The 24,144-nt window shown below is 43.0% G+C and overlaps 1 protein-coding gene across 1 annotated transcript; it reads left to right on the top strand.

The window, feature by feature from the left end:
• The first annotated feature begins 8,889 nt into the window (after window positions 1–8,889).
• micall2a (mical-like 2a) lies at window positions 8,890–20,994 on the top strand. The gene is made up of 18 exons (XM_062409073.1): window positions 8,890–9,267; window positions 9,557–9,605; window positions 10,706–10,844; window positions 12,219–12,385; window positions 12,516–12,646; window positions 12,730–13,224; window positions 13,335–13,519; window positions 14,620–14,680; window positions 15,140–15,321; window positions 15,679–15,768; window positions 16,082–16,189; window positions 16,340–16,404; window positions 16,591–16,714; window positions 18,795–18,897; window positions 19,060–19,133; window positions 19,213–19,327; window positions 19,443–19,489; window positions 19,568–20,994. Exons 1-18 carry the CDS (start codon window positions 9,125–9,127, stop codon window positions 19,645–19,647), a joined length of 2,358 nt encoding a protein of 785 aa, XP_062265057.1. The 5' UTR covers window positions 8,890–9,124; the 3' UTR covers window positions 19,648–20,994.
• The last annotated feature ends 3,150 nt before the right edge of the window (window positions 20,995–24,144 follow it).

Raw genomic sequence — 24,144 nt, 5'->3', positions numbered from 1 at the left:
ATATTGTAGAATTTACACCTACAACTTTAGGCTTTTAAAGATTAAAAGCCTATATATTTTCTCAAGTTTGAATTTGCTGCAGAAAACACTTATTAGTGGCTTTTCATATTCTTCTATGAAAAAAAAGTCTCTTCTTCGGCAGATGAAAGTGAAAACAGCCTTTTTACAGTCTGCACATGCTTCATCCTGCAGAGTGAAGTCCAATCAGCCAAGTAAAAGTAACAATAAGCGAAACACATTATTCAGCAGGGCGCGACTTTTAAATGTTTCCAAATGTGAGGATCTCTGTTATCTGAGATGGAGTGACACACCTTGGAAGGGGAGTTCCGTTGTCCCTTCTCCTCCAGGTTGCAATGAATGAATGAAAGCAGGCTGAAACAAGTCGAGGTTTGCTAAACCGACAGATAAAAACACAATATGTCTCTGCAGTTGAAGATCTGCTAACGATACGGTGATTGCCATTTTAGCTGCGGCTCTCCAGTGTTGCCTTATCATCCCGGGGAGCTGCATACCTGAGCGAGCAACAAGGCCGGGCATTAGCCGTCACCATTGTTGTCTTAATGCCTCCTTCAATTATCCTTAGAGCAGATACTGTCAGAACCTCCCCCACCGTTTTTTCACCAATTCTGTGGCTGATTATCTGGATCAATGGGACTTAACGGAGCCACGCACAGACAAACAGAAGTTTTGCAGGGGTCTGTTTTCAGACAGAGATGAAATCCCTGTAGCTGCCTGTGAGCCAGGGACAAACGCAGATGGCTATTCAGTCGTCAGTCCTGCCACACACACCGTGTTTGTTTAGCCACAGCTCAAAGCAGACACTTTTAATCTATTTTCCTTTTTCCCTGCAGAACTCGCTAAAAAACAAGAAGTGGTTCATTTCAGTCTCTGTTCGTCTTTTTTGTAACTCACAAACAGACGGAAGTGCTGGAAATTGTGAAACTTTGTCACCGTATTAATTCAATATAATTTTTAAGCATTTTGAGCTTATAACAAGAAATATGGATCTCTTTTTTTGGGATTTATTTTTAATAACATTTTCTTAAAAGTTCTGGACATTGCCCATGTCAAGAAAACAAAACCAAACACCATCAAACAGCACAAATTAAATAGAATATGTTAAATCTAAATAAACTTGTTTATATATGATATATTGATTATGTACTGTATCCTGTACCTCGATCGAGTATCCCCTCATTCGACCATCAACTGCAGAACTTCAATCACAGCATTGCCCTTGACATTCTTTCCTAAATAACATTGTAACAGAATTTTCCACCTTCTCAAGACAAAAGAATCGAGTGAAAGAAAAGAGAAATGAAACCAACAAGCTTCAATCAAACTCCAATATTTATATCCCTTAAAACATATATCCAATCCAATCTAAATTGAAAAAAAAAACTTGAGTTTACCAAAGTGCTCTTCATGAATAAATAGATAAAACATAGAATAAAACATAAACGTCACATAAAACACTCTTTATAAAACAGCAATAAACCACAAGATAAAACCAGGAACAGTCAAACTCTCATTCAGGGTCCCAGAAAGACAAGGAAAACAATGGGTTTTAAAATGAGATTTAAACTGTTGAACAAAGCTCGTTCCAGAGTTTGGAGGCCACAACAGCAAAGGCTCTGTCACACCCTAGGTTTCAACCTTGCTTAAAATATAATGTGATATGTATCGTGATAATTATCATTACCAACTTATATGAAAACTTTTTATCTAATAACATCATATCACCGAGCTCTATTTGAGCTAATTTATATTAAAGGTTCAGTGTGTAGAATTTAGTGACATCTAGTGGTAAGTTTCATGTTGCAGCTGAACACCCCTCACCTCATCCTCCTCTTCCAAACATGAAAGAGAAGCTGTGGCAGCCTTCAGTAGTCATAAAAACTCAAAAGCTGTTAAGTTTGTCCAGTCGGGGCTACTGTAAAAAACATGGCAGCCTCAGTAGAGAGGACTCGCTCCTGATATACATACAAAGTATTTAAATATAAAGATATAAAGAAAACCACAATTTGTACCATTTAGATGAAACACACTAGTGAAAATATCACAAGGGTTATTTTATATTAATTACAAATTGGATTCCTTTCACCTGAATCTTGCATACTGAACCTTAAAAGATCAAACAGTGGATGTTTGTAGTTTTCGGGGAATCAACTAAACCTCAACCTCTAGTCACATTACTTTCTGCCAAACCCGTATCCTGACCTCCTCTCTGCCTCCTCCGGGGCTTTAATGTGCTGTTTGAACAGGTGCAGATGAAAGGGCCACAGGTGAGGCGAGTCGGCGGCCCTCGCTGCTCGCACAGGTCCGACCGGCCCGTGACTCACCTGGGCTCGGACCAGCTGCCTCCTGCCGAGGTCCCACGGCGGATCAAAGCCGCCGGTGACGACACTGACAGCTCAGTGTTTTTCCCGCCGTCTCGGTGACGAGCAGTTAGCGGGATGTGCTGTTAGCTGATAGGGATTAATTGACTCACCTGTGTTTAATTCACGCAGACAGCGGCTGGCGATCATCTCATCAGAGATCCATCAACGCTAAGCTACAGCTGCTCTGCTCCGAGGGAAGAAAAAAGAAGTGTTAATAATCTTCCTGTGTTCACTGGTGATGTGTTGACGTGCGTGCTTTGATCAGGGAGGGAAGAATCCTGCGAGTGTCTGCGAAACACTCACTGTTGCATGTTTTACAACAGTGGCAATGAGAAAAAACATCACCGCCAATTATTGCTCAATATGTTCTACATGTCTGAATGGTGTAAAACATCTGAAGAAAAAAAAACACACAATGGGCTCCACTGATCACTCTGCTTCCACAAAATACTACACACTTGAAATCAAGTGTAACAAGAACGGGTCCGAGGGCGCATTCCTCCATCAAGTCTCAACAGTCCCATTATGAAATCACATTTAAATTCACTAGATACAGATTTGTATGAGAAACGGCACCAAATTGTACACATGCACAGATATTTATCTGATTAATATGTCTTAAAATGTGTTATTTTTCATCCAGTTCCATGAATCATTCCCTGGTAAAGTAGTGAAAATGTTGCTGGGTTTTGCCTTTGTCCGGATCTGCGCCTCATGGGTTCTTTAACTAACAAATGGACAGGGGTGACGTAGCCTCATTCACTGAGGTAACAAACCAAATAGTACACAGAAAGTTGCATCAAATGCTTCACCATCATATCAGTCCCTTAATAATCCCTCATTTAGATTCAGACTCATTTTCTTCATTCATGCCCAATTCTTCCACCGAGTTTCATGAAAATCCCTGATGTTCTTTTTGCATAATTCTGCAGACAAACAAACCCACAGACTAAAGCAGCACTTTGTCATCAAGATGCATACATTTTTCCCTGGGAAATTGGTAACATTTTTGCATCACATGCAAAATGAACATGTCCTTTCTATAGTCAAGCAAAGCAATAAATCTGGGTTTTGTTTTTAAAGTTGCCATTGTTCTAATATACCTCCTTTACCAGCATTATAAATTACATAAATGCATTCCTACTGTCATGATGTGTGTTTACACTGCTCCTTTTCGCTAAGTTGATGGACATGATATTTTCCCACTGCCTGTCTTAATAAAAGATTAAAAAAGTGAAATCAACAGTAGCTGGAAACTTGAGATCACGTTGAGGGATTAAAAACCTTCGGCAAATGAGCTTCTCGGGTTTGTTTGTCCTGGAACTCGCTCTTCAGGGTTCGCTGATCTTTCTTTTGGTCCCACAGGACTCAACAACCTGTGTTTTCATTAAGTCTGCCCTGCAGTTATTTGGTCTTATTACACTTGACAACTGTTAATCCAGTCAGATACGAGTTTTGTCAAGTTCACGATGTACTTGTGCAAACTGAGCTTCTGTCCATTTCCCTGCTTGAAAAGTCCATACCACATTTATGAGAAAATACCGTAACACTGAAATAGAAATATTTGACTTTCCCGATCACATCCTACGACTGGGAAAGTAAAGACGAACGCCTGCAGCGAGCACTGATGGGGCAATGCTGATAATCCACTGAGGGATGAATCACAGGTTGGAGTCTCACCTCCGTCCTATAAACCAACCCCTGCTGTCTGTCTGGAGGTCATGTGACCAGGAAAGGAGGAGGGGAGAGGCTCTGAGGAGAGGAGCAGAAGAGCTCAGGTGAGACCACCTCCCCTGCTCAAGTCAGACCTTCACTCTCCTGGCGACACCTTACACCTGCACAAAACAGCAGCACTCCCAACTGGACCGATACAGGGATCCACTGGCTGTATGATAACTCTTTTATTTTGTAACTACTCTGGACATTGGGATGCATTTCATCATTCATCCAGCCTCCCTGTAGGACTGAGCCTGGACTGCCCCTCAGCATTGGACTCTTAATAGCTTGGACATGTTTGGCCCGGGGCAACTGGTCTCTGCCCTCCTGCCTGCGGTTTTCCATTCACCTGCTGCAGCTCACCTTTTCCCAGCGTTCCCAACCAGACTGTGCTCCCAGCCTCAGATCCTGTTCCCGGGGCCCTTCATCAGCTACGAATCCCTGAGGAGTTATCTGCAGCCAGAGCCATGCAAGGAGGCGCTGCTCCTGGCCACGCAGGCGGTCGGGATGGGGCCACTCATGGAGGGCGTAGGTGAGTTCAAACCTCCTGTGGCCGAATGGAGACTGACTGTACGATAACGGATGTGTGCAGATACAGCGCATCAGCCAGTACTGGCACAGTCTCTGAGACAGTCAGTGAGTCATCATCCGATTGCAGTGTAAATGTTTACAAAAGATTGGCTAACAGCTCGTAACTAACAATCAATTATCACGCAGTGTTGAAGTGGGCCTAATGATTGCCGCGCTAATTACCCAATTTAGAGCCATTAGTTCTCTGTCACCCGTTGGCGATTGTGTAATTGGTGCTCGTGCTTTCCAGATGAACAGAGGCCAGCGAAGCAGCGTCGCGCACGGGCCAACTACAGCAGCTGGCAGCTGGAGGAGCTGGAGAAGGCCTTCGAGACCACCCACTACCCCGACATCTTCATGAGGGAGGCCCTGGCCCTCAGACTGGACCTCATCGAGGCCAGAGTGCAGGTGACCGGCACACTGAACTCTCTCTGAACATGTTCGCTCCGTACATTAACTTTGAAGAGGTTTGATGTTTGCTTGTAAAGCATCAAATCACAGCATCTATTATCTCAAGGTGCTTTACACAGGAAGGTTGAGACCTTATGATTTCTTGTTTACTCGTGCATCACTACCAACTTGGGCTGCAACATTTAACCCCACAGAGCTCTCACTGAAGGTCTATAAAAGCTCCAACGTTTTTAACTGTATCACAATGAGTTCTTAGAAAATGCACCATATTTTGATATTTCTATAAATATATTTGTAATATAGCTTGAATATGGTGACATTTTCTTAAGTCTGACTTAGACAGTCACTGGTGGTACTGTACTTGATCCTCCATCTTTACTTGGGTGGAAGAGATGCGGATCAAAGAGAGCACATTGCGCTCTGTCCAAAAATACACTGCAAAGTTCAGCTTCAGCAGTTACAGTTGCTCAAATTTGATTAAATAAGTCTAATGCTGTAAGTTATTCAGCATGTTAACATTGGAATCACATTAGAGAGGAATCTGAACCAAATGATAAAAACAACCAATAAGTCTTACAATTGACAATTTTTGGGGGGATTTTAATCCAGATTCTTATAGTTATTCTCAGCCATATTTTGAATGTCAAACCCAGATGTCTGTCAATATTTATATTCATTTTGATAATTATATTTATATTTTGTGTTCAGGTTTGGTTTCAGAACCGTCGTGCCAAAATGAGGCGGCAGCTGAAGCTCCAGAGACAGCTTGTGGTAGCAGGGGCTTTTGTTAAAAGAGACAATGAAGAAACCTCTGAGAAAGCAAGCAGGAGTTCAGAGCAGCAGTCTGAGACTTCTGACAGCGAGCACTGGGAGAAGCGACAGGAAGGAGAAAACTATCCATGGACAAAGGCTGCGGGTGCCGCGCTGAGCGTGCGTAAGCAGCCCGTGACCCAGAGGTCCAGGAAGTGGGAGAGGCCGGAGGGGCCGAGCTCAGAGGAGCTCCGCTCCTGCAGCATCGCCAAACTGAGGGCCAAAGCCAGAGAGCACGAGGCCGAGATCCACAGCACTGTAAACATGTCAGGGGCTGACACACAGTCCCAAACACAGGAAGCTGATGCCATGCACACTGATTGATTATTTTCCTCCTTCCTGTTTGTACAGAAAGTCATAACAAAAAGAACATTATATATGTATATTTAGCAATAGTTAATACATACTTCTTACAATGTGAAATGTTCATAGTTTTCTATAAGATCAGAACAAGTTGTTACATTATTGTTAATTTCAGCATCTTTTAGACTTTTAAAGTTTTTTTGAAGTTAACTTAGTCTATTTTTTATCAAAATGTAATAATCCATCCTACATAAGTGAATTAATCAGATAACATGACACGCATGTGCTGTTTGTCTGTTATTATAATTTAAATCTGACTTTCATCATCCCATGTTAAACCTGTTTATATGGAAACACTGTATTCTGGATCCTTTACAGAACAGAACAGAGACAAATATGACAACTGTGGCCGTCTTATCATTTCAGTCTCACCCTAACCCATCAGAGCACAGTGGGAGTGAGATGCAGTGGAGTGATTTTACAAATGATTCCATTAATGACGAGTTTATCGCTGACCTCTCACGTTACCTCCACAGACACAGGCAGGATGTCTGCGAGCCACCACACGTCCTCACAGGAAACGATGGAAATAGCTGAAAATGAAATCATGGGTCGTGAATCTACACTATATAAGTTACATGATGGATGGATGTATCTTGTGAAAATATGTACATCACTCTGAAGTTTGTTAGATTTTAATCTAAAGACAATAAAATGTAATTTAAAGCAGTCAAAACATACAAAATTATAGAAATGTAATAAAATAACTGTGGTAGATCAATGTTGAGGCCAACAAATGTGACCAGTAGAAAAATGTTTTTTTCCTGGTTTTCTCGATCTGGTTTTGGCCTCAGAAAAACACTTTTGTGTGTTAAATTGAGACTATAAACTAAAATAAAGTCTGCAGGAGGTGTTCTGACTTCATTCTAGTTCAGCTTATTTATACTTGCCATATACGTTTTTCTCCACACATCAACACTATTACATATTTATTTATGTATATGTATGTATTGTGTATGTATATGTATATATATATATATGCCTTCATGTATTGTGTATGCATGTGACAACAGTTTTGCATTGATGAAACTGTCTTATAACAGTGCAGCGTGACACTGCCCCCCTCTGGTCACAAACATGTTCTCAGTCAAGAAAGTGCAGAGTAGGCTTCATTCTTTCTGATACACCCACTGCATGTGTTGTTGTTTGTATAACTGTATTTTTGTCACGCATCGTTTTTGTTGGAGACGTTTAAAGCTGTGTTTTCTCTGCATATATCTCCTGAGGCCTCCTGTGGTGACAATTAATAAACAATTCCTGCTGACAGCGTTTGTAACCCGTTCTGTGGTGAATGAGGTCACTGTGGGTCGCTCACATTTCAAACACTAAAGTTCAGATCTGGTCTCACATTAATTACAGACCTGACGTCAGGGGTCGTGATGAGGTCTGTGGGTCAATTCTGAAACAGCATTTCAAAACGGGTCAGAGAAGCACAAGATTTGAGTTAAATGGACGTGTGGGTATAGTGGTATAATTCTTCACACTCTACTATAGCATGAAAGTTGCTTAGAGATCACGTCACGAGTTTTCCCCTAAAATTTAGTGGGACACTGCACTGTGGGCCAATTAGGTCAGAATCCTTCTGTGACTATAGCTGGCCTCAATTAGTGCCTTATTAGGCCCCACACAAATGTGACTGAGTTAGAAAAAAAGCATGCCATAGATTCTGTTATTGGTTCTCATCCTGCATAATGACCCCAACATGCAGCCAGAGATATAAGCCTGGTGTTTAATTACCGCAGAAATCCATCAGCACCCCCCTCACTGACCCCCTCACCGAAAAACAATGAATTTCATGAAGCTTTGAATGGAAATATTATTGCAAATGTCCACATGTGACATCTAAAGAGACCATTTAAATACGGAAAAGCAGAGAAGCCCCCCCCCCCCCCAATATGGCGGTTCATGAATAAAGTAACTTATTTGTGCAATATATGTTATCTATGCACATATACATATGCATAACATAAAATACACAAAAGATGAATAAAATGTTAAGAAGCACATGCTATAACTTACATTTAATTTCAATGTGACTAATGCAGACAGGAGGAATTCATAATCTAAAACATAAACTGGAAAGAGACTGTCCTTTATGTCACCTAAAGATGATTTTAGATTTTAGATTTTAGATAGATAGATAGATAGATAGATAGATAGATAGATAGATAGATAGACTGATAGACAGACAGATAGAGAGATAGATAGATAGCAATAAAAAATAGAAAATCTACAGTTACACAGTTAGTAGACAATTGTGCGATTGTCTTGTACAGAGAGGGCAGAAATATGATTTAATATATGATCACAAGGGGATTTGACTTCAGTCTCAAACTTCATTCTGTCGCTGACTATTTTATACAATAATGTTATTTTTGCAGAAATAATGTTAGCTTTTTCCCTGCATGGGAATGTGCATTAACATTCAGGTCACTTTAGGTCATTGTTATTAGAATGAGTTTTTAATTTTGCAGGATTAACTTGAAACTGATTCTTTACTAAATGTAAACTTGTAAAATGATTTGCATATCTCTGTCTGGGTCTAATTCGATGCTTGTGAATGACGAATCATCAGTCGGTGTTAATTAGTGTAATGAGAAACGTGCACCGTCACACGCACGCAGCCCGTCCCCGCACACTCCATCCATCCATCCGCCCACTGCGGAGGAGGCGGAGGGAAACAGGACGCAGCTGCTGCACGGTGCGCAGTTCACGGTCAAACTCCTTGCACACACACTCACACACAAACACACACACTGTTGTTTATCTGTCTGTCTCTCTCCTCCGGCTCCCCCCGCAACCGCACAGCCGCCTGTTGCGCGCCTCGTCCGCGGTGATCGTCCCGCACAGCGTCGGTGAGTGTCTGCGGGAGCATGGCTGCCATCAAGGCTCTGGAGCAGTGGTGCAGGCTGCAGTGCGACGGCTACAGAGATGTGGCCGTCACCAACATGACCACTTCATTCAGGAGCGGGCTGGCTTTCTGTGCCCTCATACACAAATACAGACCGGACCTCATGTGAGTATTCAGCTCAGGATGAAGGAGAGATAATATGTCTGAGTCTTGTAGTTTCCTCCAAGAGTTCATGTCTGTCTGTGATCGTCAGTGATCAGTTTTATTCTAATCATCTTTAATCCTCTCCTGTGTGCTTTCATGTTATTATCTGAGCCCGTCATGTGAAAGTGTGTTTGTTGTTTCATTTAAAACACATTTGAGTTAAGTTCCTCACTGCCCTGATGCTTTAAGCTTCATGAGGTGTTGTCCAACATGTCTGACATCTGTGTCCATTGTGTTCCTGTGTGTCCAGAAACTATGACTCACTCAGAAAGGAGGATGTGTTCGAGAACAACAGACTGGTAAGTTGTTGGCGCTTCTGTCGTATTGACTACACGCTCTCCGCGATGAAGGAAAAACATTCCCACCTTATCCAGTCAAGACACATCCGGCAAAAATCTTCTTATGGTATTTATGCTGCTGGTTGATTTCATATTTTAACGTTGCAGCATTCACACTTTATATATGTGAATCTGTACCTTCCCTCCGTGCTCTTGACCTCGTTTATGTTCCTAACCCTTCCACGACCCGAGCGGCACGGCCGGGACCTCTCCATTATTTAGTCTCCTTCCACTCCACCAGCTTCCTGTGAGGATGACAGGCCCCACGCAGGGCCACAGTGCGCTCTCTGCACGACTTCCTGCTTCTTCCTGGATGAACCGATGGCAACAAACCTGAGCTTGTGGGTGGGGGGGAAGAGGCTCTCCAGGTCTATTCATTTTGAATGAGGCTTGTTGTCAGCCTGCCACTCGTTCCACGTGATGAGGACGCTGTTGAACGTCTTGGTGGGGGGGGGGGGGAGGTGAGCAGGAAGAACCTAAAACCACGATTTGCGGTTTAAGTGTGTTTAAGTCTCTCATGAGCTGAAGATGCTCGCTGCACTGGAATATGAGAATGAGCCCGGTGTGGTAATTCACACCCTTCTATATTTCATGAACAGTCTCATGTTACTTACAGGTGGTTGTTTTTTCAGGAGCTGTTGAATAAGAGGTTGTTCTCTCTTCTGTATTTTTCTTCTCTTCTTTTTACGTGCACACTTTTCAGCAGGGCTTTGCTTTAAGTTTAATGAGCGTGTCACAGGCTGATCCTTCACAATGCCCTGGCATCCTGCTCCTTCCATCCCCATTCTTATCCCGACCAGCTCACAGGAAGTTCGCTATTCACTATACAGCTCCCTTTTCAGACCTCTCTGGGGCCGGGCCGCAGAAGGGTCTATTTAAAGTCCACCGGCTGACATTTTTACACATGCTTTAATGGCAGGAGTCTGTGTGCCCATGGTTTTGTGTGGTAGTAAAAAATAAAAAATGCTTTGGTTGTGTTTACTTGGCCCAACACACACTACCATTAAACATCGACTTGGCAGTAGTCAATGGACGTTGTATTTCTTTTTTTTCCTCTCAAGGCTTTTCAGGTCGCAGAGGAGAAGTTGGGGATCCCGGCTTTGTTAGATGCAGAAGACATGGTGGCCTTAAGGATCCCGGACAGGCTGAGCATTCTCACCTACGTCTCCCAGTACTACAACTACTTCAAGGGACAAGCAAGTGAGAGCATGACCAATAACCGTGGAGCTGTCGTGCACCATCCCATTTAAGGGTCTTTCAGATGGACATGTGCTGCACAAGGACAGTTCGTTTTCCCCCCCCGCTGCCCTGAGCAAAGCGTAAAGTTCAATGTTAAACTTTGACCACTGAGCCAATAGAAACAAAGCTGGCAGCCAGACACCGAATGAACAATGCAGGACAATTTCACATTGTGTCCGAGCTCCCTGGGATATACTTATCCTCAGAAAGCTAATAGTACATGTAGTAATGTAGTTCCTGCTAAAAATGTTGAAAAGTTCGCTTATTGTTCTGAGCCCAGTGGCAAGTGCAGCACAAACCACATTCTATGTGAAAGGGACAAAAGATTTTCTTTTATTCAGTCATTTTTTGGGCTGTTGTATTGGTCCCGGTCTTGAGAACGTTTTATCTCCTAAAACAACTTGAATGAATTCTTCCAAATTTGGCAAACATGTCCACGAGGACTCCAGGATGAACTTCTAGCATTTTGGTGGTCAAAGAGGCAATGTCACCATAACCCCTCAAAACACATTTTTGGCCTAGTGAACACAATAACTCAGCACCACCTTGAGGGACTTTGCCACAAACGAACACTGGGATGTAAAAAGGAACTGATTAAACTTTGTTAGTTAAAGGTAAAAGGTCAATATATATATATAGATGGATATTTCCCCACCGTTACAAATACATCTTTCCAGACGTGAACACAAAATTGTCTCCTAACGCTGAAAACAAGCATGCAGGGCCAGTAGGTGGCGATAAAGTCTACATTAATATGACAATTCACGCAGAAAAATATCGTGAGCAGGCTCGGTGAGCTAATTGCGTGAGCTTGCAAGTTAGCACAAAGTGAGCTGTGACGTCATTGTTTCACAAGTGCTCAAGTTTTGTAAAAATCTGATCTTTGGAAGGCATTTGGATACAGTCTCTGCCAAAAGGAATCAAAACGCTGTTTGTGTGTGGACAAGAGGCCAAAACACACAAGGGAAAAAGTTTCACAAAACATCTGCATTAGTGTGTACGGGGCCTTAAACTCTGTGATGAACCGATTTTAGTCCTTGGGGGTTAAATGTTACTCTGACACCACAAATCCAATTTTTGTTAAATTGACAAACGTCTAATTGGATAAAATTATGAAATTTGGAGTCAAACGTTAACCTCACTTTTGACCTCCTAATTTCTTATGTCATTATTTAATGTAATAATTCAGATACAGATTGTGACCATATTTCCTGCTAATGGACTGATTTGGAGGATTCACACATCCATAAGTCCATCCTTGCAGGTTTCATGTATTTTTCGGCTGCAGGTGGAGGGTATCTCTCCCGGTGTTTGACAGTAATGTGTTCTGCTCAGTGGGAGGTGTGAAGAGACCAGCAGAGGGCTCCAAGGAGGAGCCGTCCGAGAAGAAGAATCTCCCTGTGGTCGCCAAACCCTTTGTGTCTAAAACCACGGCAGAGAATCGTTCACCGTCCACTCACACGGCTCAGACGTCCCCCAAACTGCCCAGAGCTGCTGCTCAGGTCAGGAATCAGCAATCACGCTTTTACAGTCTTATAATGTCCATTTTAAAAAAACACCTATTTAAAGAGTAGGTGGATTTTGACTATATTTCAGTGGGTCAGGTTTTGGATTCTCATTTTCATTTCACAGAAGGTGGTTTTGGCAGAAAACGCCAACAAATCCGGGACTCTCAACAGCAAGTGTGTGGCGTGCAAGAACCACGTCCATCTGGTGCAGAGGCACTTTGTGGAAGGCAAGCTCTTTCACAGGAGCTGTTTCAAGTAAGAACCGGATCCATATTCATTGGCACATTCCTTGTCTTTTTCATTGCTTTGGTAATTTGATATCGATACATTTCCACCAGATGCAGCGAGTGCTCCGGCACGCTCCACGCAGGAGGCTACAAACTCGGGAAGACTCCGGACTCTTTCATCTGCAGCACCCAGCACAAAAGTTGCAAACCTCCCTCCTCTGAAGCTCCCGCCACTTCACCTGTGCGATCGAATGGTGCCAGCCAGACCCAGAATGCACTGCGGCCGCCGTCTGTGCTGTCAGCCCCGCTCAGTATCATCAAGAAGCAAGTCAGTGCGACTCCGCCTCCCCAGGCCTGGACGTCGTCGGCCCAGAGGACGCAGGTGGCCCGGCAGAGGTTTTTCCAGACCGCTTCGCCGGTGACGCAGGCCTCAGCTGACAACAGGAAGCCCGCGGAGCCCTCAGGTGTTTGGGAGAGGCCAAAGGTCACGCTCCGCCCGAACGATGACCAGAGCAGAGCCAGGAACCCAACTGGAAGGAAAGTAGCTGAAGAAAACTGCAACAATAACAACAAACACGCGTTTACCATCCGTTCGGCAGAGAGGCGGTGAGATTTGGACTTCCTGGATACAGCTCGTCTTTCCCCCACTGTGTGTTGTTTCTGTATAATGACTTTTTCTCATCGGGGCTGATGGCGAGGGCTTTCTCTCGCTGCAGGTTTGGAGAGGGGCCAGGTTCAGCTGACAGCCCCGGGTCGAGTAAGGAGAAACGCAGCCAAGGCCCAGCAGGAAACCGGGCAGGACAGCGCTCCACCAGCCAGGCGGACAATAAGGAATCGCCACGTCTGAAGGCCGCGGACAAAGACGACACGGGGCCAACGACTGTACACGCAACCGCCAGAGGCAAGAGCTGCTAAATTCATTTTCAGTCATTCTCGATCCATTATTTGACATCGAGCCAGCATCCGCCCCCTCGCCCATTGTCTGCCTGTCTCAGAACGCATTCATAGAAAAACAAAGCCCTTTTGTCACTGTTGCCCTATTTATACAGCCGGAGCATCTATCTGCGGCGCCGCTCGCTGACATTATAATTTTCTGTCTCAAACTCGTAATGAACTTTCGGAGTTGAACTGTCATTCTCCAGGGAATGGATGTGCTTTTAAGACAGAGACACAATTAACTGTTGCCACAGTTTGAGCACTTGCAGAAGTCTCTCTATCACGGAGAGTAGTTCTGCTGCTTGTTGATACGGACGAAACTCCAGTTGGTCTTGGAAATCAGGATTAACTCTCACATTTTTACAGAGTTTGTACATTTATCCATTCATTTCACGCACAGATTAGAGAATCATCTGTGGGTTAAGTACACATGTGCAGGTCGAGGTCAGGGACGTATATGGTGAAAGAAATTGAACCAGTAATTGTTCTTCTGATCTGTTCCTTTTTTCAGCGCTGAAACAATTAGTCCAAAAATCTGTTTCTCGATCAACAGAACAATTTGGATTGTAAGTTGTTTATCTAGCCAGTCTGTTTCAGTTTCAAATCTCATCCACTGCTTTCCTCTGTTTTTATATTAAAGTGCAGTGGCTGTTCTGAACCTGCCTGTTTGGAATGGGCTGGTTGCAGCTCTTCTTTATGAAGCTGTTAAAAATAACCTGCACTAAAAGATCGGCTCCGGCACTCCGCACCTTCGCTGCTGCACAAAGAGCTGTTTATTCAAAGTTTATCAATATTGAACATATCACATCTTCATATCCCAGAAAATTCAGCACTGCTTTTTTCTTGAGCCCTTTAATACACACACACACTTAAGTGTGAAGCTGGTGAGACTAATAGTTCATGAGGTGTTGTCTTGTTATGACTGATAGATAACAATTAACCAACAAATCTAAATTACAGATTAATTGTGAATTTTAATTGTTTTAATTAAAACTGTTGCTTATTCAATTTTTATTCTAACTTTATTTTCATTTCCTTTTTTTCCGTTCAATTGTGTCTCTACAGATCCGGTTTGCCGAGAGGGCCAACCGAAGTTCTACCCTGTGAGAACCGAGCTCGCCCTAAAGTAAGAACCCCTCAATCATCTAATAATCAATGATCACTCCAGAACTCACTCAGCTGGCAAGCAGGAGGGTCACACGGGTGAAGAAAAAACATTTAGTCTTTCAAACGTCTGTGACCACTGAGCGTGTTCGTTCTCCAGAATGCTGAAACCTCCAGCTTCATCCTTCTCTGTTCTTTGTCGACTGGCTCAGAGTGCGGCCGCTCGCTCTGTCCCACGTCCTAACAAACCCTGAGGAGGGCCCGGTCTGAACTTTCCCTTCTCCTAACACTCCACTCTCTCATTTCCAATCTCTGCTGCTGATCCCTCCATTCTTCCCCCCGCTCTTTATCATGCGAAGAGGTGAGGTCTTTTTTCCTTCTTCTCATTCCTGATTATCAGCTCTGTCAGTGTGTTACATGTCTTGTCAGCTATGTTAACGGTCCCCGAATTATTGGCTCAATTCATGTGACTTTCTCACAGAGATGCTGAAGCTGAGCAACATAAGCCTGGAATCATGTCCTCGCCTTCTTCTACCGTGATTCCAACGAGGCCTCCCAGGTCCCCGGCACCGGCGCCACCTCCGGTCTGCTTTGCTCTGTCTGACCCTGTGAACCTCATGGACGTCTCTCCACAGAAACCCCAGCCCGACTCTGAAAACCCGGGTGAGTCACGGTTAAAAATGGACAAAAGTATTATTGCTAAAAGTTATTGCTCGGGCGTGGCAACAGGTTATAGGCAAAGCCGGCAATTACCTGCTGCCCCGCAATAAAAGAGGGCCCCAGAGAAGAGCTGATTACGTTCACCAAGAGCAACAATAGTTTTGTGATTGTTGAGTGTTGTTGTAATTGTTTAAAGATTTTGATGAAGGGCCCCACAGGTCCAAGGTTTCTGTGGGGGCCTCCTGCATACACACAGGCTGCGAAGTCCGATTTTTGTAGATTTTCTGTCCGATTTATCTGAAAACATAAGAAAAAACTTTGGCAGATTGAACACATAAACCTTCCTGTCTTTTATTTCAGGTATTAAATATGGGACTGACTCACCTGTGAGATCCCCTCCCGGCCGTCCAGCTGTGGAATCGACAAGCTTCTCAACGACCACCACTCCAGGTTGGGTCCCATCTTTAAGAAAACTGTCATCCACAAAGCCACAAAATGGGACCCTCAGGGTGGCGCTAGAGGGAAGCGGCTCACCTAAGTTCATGCTACCCTCCAGAGACCATGCATGTCTGTAATATTGCAATCAGCTCAATAGGTGTTGAGATATTCCAGTTTGCACCAGAGTAGCAAGTCAATATATGAGGCAACATCCACACAGAGTTGTTGCCATGTGTGAGTTTTTTTCCCTTTCTCATCAGGAGACATTAGTGGATTGAAGTTGCTGCCGATGTAATACACATCAACCTTCCTGTCCTCAATTTAGGTTTTAAACGTGGGGCTCGCTCGCCTGTGAAATCCCCCCCCAGACGTCCAGCTGTGGAATCTATCAGCATTTCAACGACCAGCTCGGCCAATCATGGACGTCCGTCTGGTTGGTTCCCAACTTCTTTGTTTTCTAGGCCTCAGCTAACTGATACATTTAAACCAAAAATAGATCAGGTGATGTGGTATATATGCGACAATGCCTTTCCAAAAAGCTGCCATGAAAGGACCATCTAATCCTATTTGATCTACCTCCTAGGTGCTAAAAAGGGAAAGTATTTGTCACCCACCAACGCCTCCAGGACTGAAATGAGGTCACCCTCTGTAAGTTCCCTCCATTAAGTCTCTTAAGAGATTAATTAACAGCTCTACAAATATGCTTTCATCACATTCCCGGGGTAAAAAAAGAGAAAAATGGACGACCTTCTTTACATTTAAGTAGCCAAAGTCTGGATTTTCAAATCACAACGATCTTTACCTGACTGCGGCTTCCTTTTGTTTTTCTATCAGGTGAAGTCCTATCACGTCCCGGCGGAGCAGATCGAGAGGGAGCTGAGTGAAATCGAGACGAACTTGGCTCAGTTGGAGAAGGAGGGTGTGGAGCTGGAAAAGGAGCTCCGCAGCTGTGAGGAGGGTACGTTTCCCCCCGCTGTCACTCGAAATCCTCTTCCACTCCCTCCCTTTGCCTTGTTTAGACAAATAAAACCCGAATGTGGACAAATCAGAAACAAGCTTTTTCAATTTTGAAACCGGCCGCAGATGTCAGCCGAACATTTTGCTCTCCTGCAGCGGATAGCCTCGCTGCAAACTCTCATTTTTTTATTGAATTTGTGCAAACTGTCGATTCCCGCTGCTGCCTCGGTACCTCTAGTGCGGAGTTGTGTCCTGGTTGCTTCACACACACACACACACACACATTTACTCACTGTCAGCTGGAGGTGTGTGTGTGTGTGCGGGGGGGGGGGGGGGGGGGGGGGGGAGGGGGGTTACCTGCTATTTCTATTACTGTTTCTCCAGCCAAATGAGGTGAGAGGCACAGGCAGCCCACAGGGATGTTGCTTCTCTTCTTAGGGTAGTGGGAGTCGGGGGCCTGATTGCTTTCCTCAAGGTCAACACGACTTGGGTACAGTTATATATATATATTCTGGTCGATTGCAAAGTTTTTTTTTTTTTTTTCTTCCTCTACCTGCCACCCAGGATGCTTGAGTGTTCAATCCCTTGGCCAGAATTTGACATCAATTGCACAACCACCTAGGAGATCATCTAACTCAACTGGAATTTGTCGGCGTGAAAAACTGAATCCTGGCAGAAGTTCAGTTCCTGTTTATTCTGGTGAAGGCAGACTGGTCCTCCAGGCCCAGTCTTGACTCTTGTTGTGTGTCTATTGGATTGATTGGTCAGTAATTGGGAATGGCCGAAAATCATTTTTTTTTAAATCAATTCATCCACCTACTCAGGTTTCTCCAGTCTGAACTGGTGAGGCAGAAAATGCAAGCTGTCGAAACTGCCACCCAGCGTTGTGATGTTCTGAATGTTGTGGGTCACTAAAACACAAATGCATAACACATCTATTATATTAATACAGATATTTAAACTGTATTTAACATTGTAAATTATATCTGCAATAGAATTGTCAATATTTGACTTTCTGAGCCGGGTCCCTTTTTCTTTTTTTTTAATAGCGCAAACACTATAACTAAATAAATACATAGAGCTAATCCCTGCAGGAGTTTTGCTCGTTATTATTTAATAAACGATTAAGACAAATCTGCACTTCACTGTAATCCCTCAGTGTTGGTCTACAGCTACTCCATGCTAAAAGTTGCGTTTAAAAGCCTTTTGAATATGCATCTACTGCAAATAACAGTTATTGATAACCTGCAAATCAGCTGCAACATATAATAATAATAATAATCTGAACATAGTGAAAAAGATTTGTTAAAAGTGACATTTCAAAAGCTTGTTTTGTCAAATCACATTTGGTGTTTAGTACGGGAAGTGACTATTTTGATAATTGATCAACCAAACTATTCACACCCTGCTAAATAAAGGAGTGTCATGTTCTGTTTGAGGTGTTTACAACAGTGTCCAACCAACTGAGGACAATTCAAGGTGTGGAAAGATGCTGTTCCATCACATGACAGTAATATTGACACTGAATGTAAAGAGTCAGATTAGCTGCAGCCTCCGAGGACGTCGTCTTCAGGTTTAGCTCCGGTCTCTAAAGAGGCTGTGCTGACATGGTCCCAGGAGGTTAGTCGCCTGTCACCAGCCACATTACACCAAAACCTCATTTGTAACTGCACTAAATTGTGTTATTGTGCAACAAATACAGTCTAATGAAAACAAAGACTTGATCTGACGATGATAAAATGAGCCGTGATTCTTTTTTTAATTTGTTATATTGGGGGGAAAACAGTATAATATAAATGACAACAGAATTATTCTGCCAATTAACCGGTAACATCAGTTGTTATTTGACATTAGAAGTGCACAGAACTGTATTTAAACAATGTTGTCTAAACAGTTTAATTTAACCCTGCGGATTGAATTTTCTCAAATGTAACTGTAGAAGCTGAGGACACAGCAGTGGACTAAATTATATAATTAAGAATTGTATAGGCAGCGTTGGCATTTTAAGTCATTATTGAACATTATCAATGATCACAATTTGTTTGTCAAGATACATTTTTGTGTTTGTTTTTGGTTTTCAGAGGGAGAGGGGGACATACTGATGGACCCACTGATGGTTGACTGGTTCAACCTGATTCGAAAGAAGCAGATGTACATTAGAAAAGAGTCGGAGCTTGTATACACGTGAGTGAAAATCACTTCTTATTTTGAAATTCCAGTGAGAGGGGAGACTTCAAACTTCTTCACTGTCAAATGAAATGCATCGGCTCAAGATTGCAATCTGTAATTTTCATGATGAATTTGTTTTGCGTGTCATTGCATGTGATCGATGATCTCTTTGTCCAGAGCCAGGACGCAGGAGCTGGAGCAGCAGCAGCCAGGTGTGGAGGGGGAACTTCGCCGGCTGCTGGAGACGCCAGGTGAGACACTGCAGGTTTCAACTGCAACTCTTTAACGTTTTGCCACACTGGACGCTGAAATCAATCTCTGTGATCACAGATCATTTAAAGTCCAGAGCGGAGCGACAGCGGGAGACCACGTTGATGCAGATGCTGATGGAGATCGTGAACGGCAGAAATGCGATAGTGGAGGGTCTGGACGAAGACAGGCTTAGGTGACATGATGCGTCTTGTAATTGATTTATAAGAGAATCAGCAGTAATGCTGAGCAATGCTGTTTATATACTACAATCTAAATCTGACAGGTTTTTTATTTGTGATGAATTTCAGGGAAGTGGAGGAGGATCAGCAGTTGAATGAAATGATGAAAAATCTTGGTAAGTATCTTTTTATTTTAAACACGTTTTTTTTCCATTTCCGAGTGTATTATTCTAATTATCTTTGTTGGTGAATAGGAGTAAAGAAAACTAAAAATAAGAGGAAGTCCTCCATCTCAAAACTGTTCAGACGAAGAAGTAAAAGACGAGTGGAATGATCCTCATGGGTTTTAATGTTTTGTTGTTATTTTTTAAATTGTATTTATATTCTTTATAAAGATTTTAAGTCTTTTTTTATATCTACAGTAAGTGCTGCAGTACATGGAGTGCTAATGGGAAAGGAAAAGAAAGAAAGTGTGAAGTGAATGATTTTTTGTCTGCAGTTTCAGGTTTGTTTTTTTGAGTTTTGCTAAAATGTTATTTAGGTTCAAGACTCAATTTCAGGTCTTAGTTTGTTGGTTTTTAAGTGCGGTGGAAATTTCAGTATAGTTCACGATTTAATCTTAATTCTTTTACACATGGGGTGACATGTTTTTCATGATTGTTTTTCATGGATAAAAAGGGGGAAAAAGAAAAGAGGTGTTTAATTACATGGCAAATCCTGCTGTTTCCTTTATATTGACACAGAGCTGGAGCACTCCCTCAATGTATGGATCTTCCTGCTATGTAAAAATACTGTATATTTATTGTAATTTTGGAATGACGCGTGTATATTTATAAGTCCAGCATTTCAAATTAAAATGCACTTTGTCAAAACAAGTGGATGCTGGGAGTCGAAATGAACTATGGTGACGTGTGAATTACAAAGGGAGCACTGGCTGTTCCACGTGCAAATATATGAATGAGGGCGAATAAATGTGTAATCCTTTCAACAGTCTCGATCCAAAATGAAATTAGTTCAGTATTTATTTAATAATGGATTTTAACAAATTTCCTGTAAGGATATTAGCAGCAGGAGGAGGGGGAGGAAAAAGAAGGAGGAAAAAGGAAACGCCTCGAACAATTGAGTGTGAATGGCCGTGGAGTGTAAAGTGAAGAGCCCCACACATGTTGAGCTGCCCGGCTGCAGCCCGGCTCGTTCCTCACCGTACTGTAGGTGGCAGCCTGGGTATGCAGTATCGCACCGGCGACAACTTGGAAATCCAATTTGCCACAGTACAGACAGTTAATTTCTTTTGCTAATTTTATAAATGCTGCAAAAAAAAAAAAAAAGAAGTGCTCGGCTGTGCTGATGCAATAATGTTATGTGAAAGAGGATTAGGTAGAGCAGTAGCTTATGGCCGGGGAAGGCTTATAAACTATAGGTTGTATGGAGCTCTTTATCTTCAAACCTGGTTTAATTAAACATTACTCTGTACTAATATCTGCATCAGAAATTGCTCGGCACCTGAGCTATTAAAAAACGTTCAGGCGACACAACGTGAGGGAAAGACATCCGCAGTGTTTGCAGGGAATGTGCTGTAATGTTGTGTATTCCAGAAGTGTGATTGAATGTACTTGTGCGACCGTATATATATTTTCCAACTTGAAGTCTGTTGTCCAATAAATCCTGTTTTTGAAGATTAGTGTGTGTAAGAGGGTTGAATTATTTACTCCATAACACCTTTTTACTGCATATCCCAGAACTTCACTTTTCCCATGTCTCGAGCTTCACTGTCGATTCAACAGCCGCCGAGGACGAGACGTCGCCTTCACCGGGAAACCCACAATGCGGCGGCTGCTTTGCGTCAAAGCCGCGCGGCCGATCGCAGAGCTGCACCAGTGCACGCTTTTTTAATAAGGCCCCCCCTCAAAGACGGCATCGAGATAATTCACCGGCGTCAATAAATCGCAGCCACTTCCAAACTGCACATCCCTCATTTTGAGATGCATGAAATTGTGATCACGAACTTGGAACACAATCTTTCAGGCTGAGCAGAGTTGGGGATGATATTGGTACAAAAGTGCCACGCGTGATGCGGGTGACAGTCGAGACCGAATGTGTGATATTAGAGTTAATTAAAGCTTTGCGCCCCATCTCCTGCAAATGCTTGCACTTCTGCAATTAAGAATCAAAGGCGAGGGCTTAGTGTCAGGGGGGTGTCTAATACATGGTTTTAACAGGAATGGGACCTGATTTGCCGAGCTCCTAGCGACAAGCATTAACAACAGCCTCAAATTAGAGGGACATTAATATTCATAAGTAAAACAATTCATCCCGTGAATGTGTGATGAAATGGAATCCTCTGAGGTGAGCTCTTGTGTCCAGGCTGCCACCGTTCATTAAAATATGCCATTACCCATGAAGTGCTTAATCTTTATGAAAGGGTGGTAAAAATCTGTCTGAACAACTCTGGTAGAAAGGTGGAATATGTAATATTGTTTCGGCACCTTGCATTATGTTAATCCTGTACATTCTATTATTTTATTTCTTTTTACGACCGCCCTTTGTGGTGATGTCGAACACTTTGTCTGGGTTCTATACGTCTCATTAGCAGAACTAGTTAATGCTCTGTGAATGGGGGGGGGAAAAAGGACAATGTCTAATCTTTTGCTTCTGCACATTGACATCAGTGTGTTGTTTTTCTATTAATAAGACGTAAGTGCTTTGTGATGCTTTAGGTTGTACGCTGCCACTTGCAATACAATCTGAATTCTCTGTGTGTGTGTGTGAGTGTGTGTGAGTGTGTGTGTGTGTCGTCTTATTCCAGTCCCTGCCAGAGTCTGTGCCACTAGCCTGTAATTATGATCCTCGAGGTAATTTTATCAGGCTCATTAGCTCTGATGAGTAAACGAGAAGCGTGCCTCTAATTTATTGGCCATCCAGGCTGGAGACTTAATTCTCATCAGAGAGATCATAATATTTGTACAGAGAGACAGATATACAGCACATATACTCAGTTACAAGGCGCTTGGATCAACAGTGAGGCCGAGACTTATGTGACTCTAAAACCAGTAATTACACTCATAACATGGAGTCTGTTTGGATAATTGGCCATGTGCTAAAATCATTTTTCCCGTGGACGAGGTTCTGCTGAGCCGGGGCGACTAAAACACTTTCTCTTTTTTTTGTCTCACACAGGCCCGATTTCAAACGGAAGCCTGCGTTTGTATTCTACCGAGTCTCGTGACTTCATCTTCCTGCACGAAAAAAAAAAAATTAGATTCTCACACCTCTGCAAACAAAATCGCATTGTTTCCGTTTCCCTGTTCGGCGGCGATGATCCGTTTTCTGTGTCACCGAGTGTGCTAAAGGAGCGGGGGTGAATATGCCCCCCGATTTCCAGTGTGTAGAAATTTGCATTGAGGGGAAATTATGCACGCTGGCTAGTGGAAATGAAATGTATAAAGTGCATGACTGGTAGACTTGACAAGTGCAGCTTTCATCCATCTCAAATGAATAATTTTCACTTCCCTTAAACATCCTTAATCCAACCATGTTATCAGCGGGCGTGCAGGATTCTGCCAGACTTTCTCCTCGACGGCACGGCAACTTTCAACTCGCCTGCGAATCGGCACTGCAGTTGCTTACCGCATGGTCTTACAGGGACTCACTCTTATCCTTCCCCCTGCTGGTTTTGGTGGATCAGTAAAATTCCTTCCAAACACAATATATACATAGCGCAAGTCTTAATAGATAGCAGAATGTCTCACTCTACCCTCCTCTGTGCTGCCTCAGAGGTCGACTGTATTTATCCTCTGATTCACATTGGCAGAGCTTTCAGAGGGATGGTGCTGAAACCCCACCACCCCTCCCAAAAAAAGAACGAAAAACCTATTTGCCCGGTGGCCCTTTTGTCCTCTACTTAAAAATTTCAGTGACGGACCCCTCCATGCCCGTGGTTCGGAAATCCATATGGTCGTGTAGGGATACAGGAGGAGAAATTGCTGATTTACAGCCCAACTTTGTGCAGTTTGACTTATTTCTGGACCCATTTTCTCGTCTTCTCATCTCAAAAAACAAGCAGCAGGAAACCCCCTCCACCCCTCCCCAAGCGTCGCATTTAATTTATAGACTGCAGCTTGCTTTCGTAACACCACTGACAATAAACAATTAAATGTGTAATTGGTGTTTATGCTGCTAATCCGTGTGATAGCCTCTAATATGGCGGGGGTTACCTGGCTATTTTCAATATCCACTTTCACAGGAGCCTTCCGCCCGCGATAAGAATATTAACCTCATCAGTTTCAGGTAACTTTCAGCGCTTTAACATCTTGTCTTAAAGACCTACGTGTTAGCGGGAGTCTCAGCCTTGGCATTTAGTGACATTTTAAGCCTTTTAACAGAATCCAGACAGGGATTTGCAGTTTCCACCAAAGGAAAATAATTTATATCCTCCTTTCTGAGAAACTGTGGGTAGAGGGATTAAATACACCAGAGAGATTTGTATGTGGTGCAAGTAAAACAATATTGTGACTCAGTTAATACATTTCCTACCGTCGACTTTCATGCTTCGAGGAAGTCGGGAGCTGTTGCACATCGAGCTGGAGTCGGCTTTGATGCTTTTTCTTGTTTAATTTTCTCATGTTCAAGGTTTTTAAGTGTTTAGGTCACGGCGATGACAGCGCTGTGTACCTGAACTCCTCTTATAGCACATAAAAGTCTATATAGAGTGTCTGAGGCAACGGAGAGTCTGACCCACACCAATTATTCTCCTTGCTAATCTAACTCCCTTTGGAATAAGCAAATGTTTTCACCCCACTTGGAATTGTATTAAAACACAATGATGTCCTCT

Source organism: Platichthys flesus, chromosome 16, assembly GCF_949316205.1.
Source record: "Platichthys flesus chromosome 16, fPlaFle2.1, whole genome shotgun sequence".
Taxonomy (NCBI): Eukaryota; Metazoa; Chordata; class Actinopteri; order Pleuronectiformes; family Pleuronectidae; genus Platichthys; species Platichthys flesus.
This window is presented reverse-complemented; position numbering and strand designations above follow the sequence as displayed.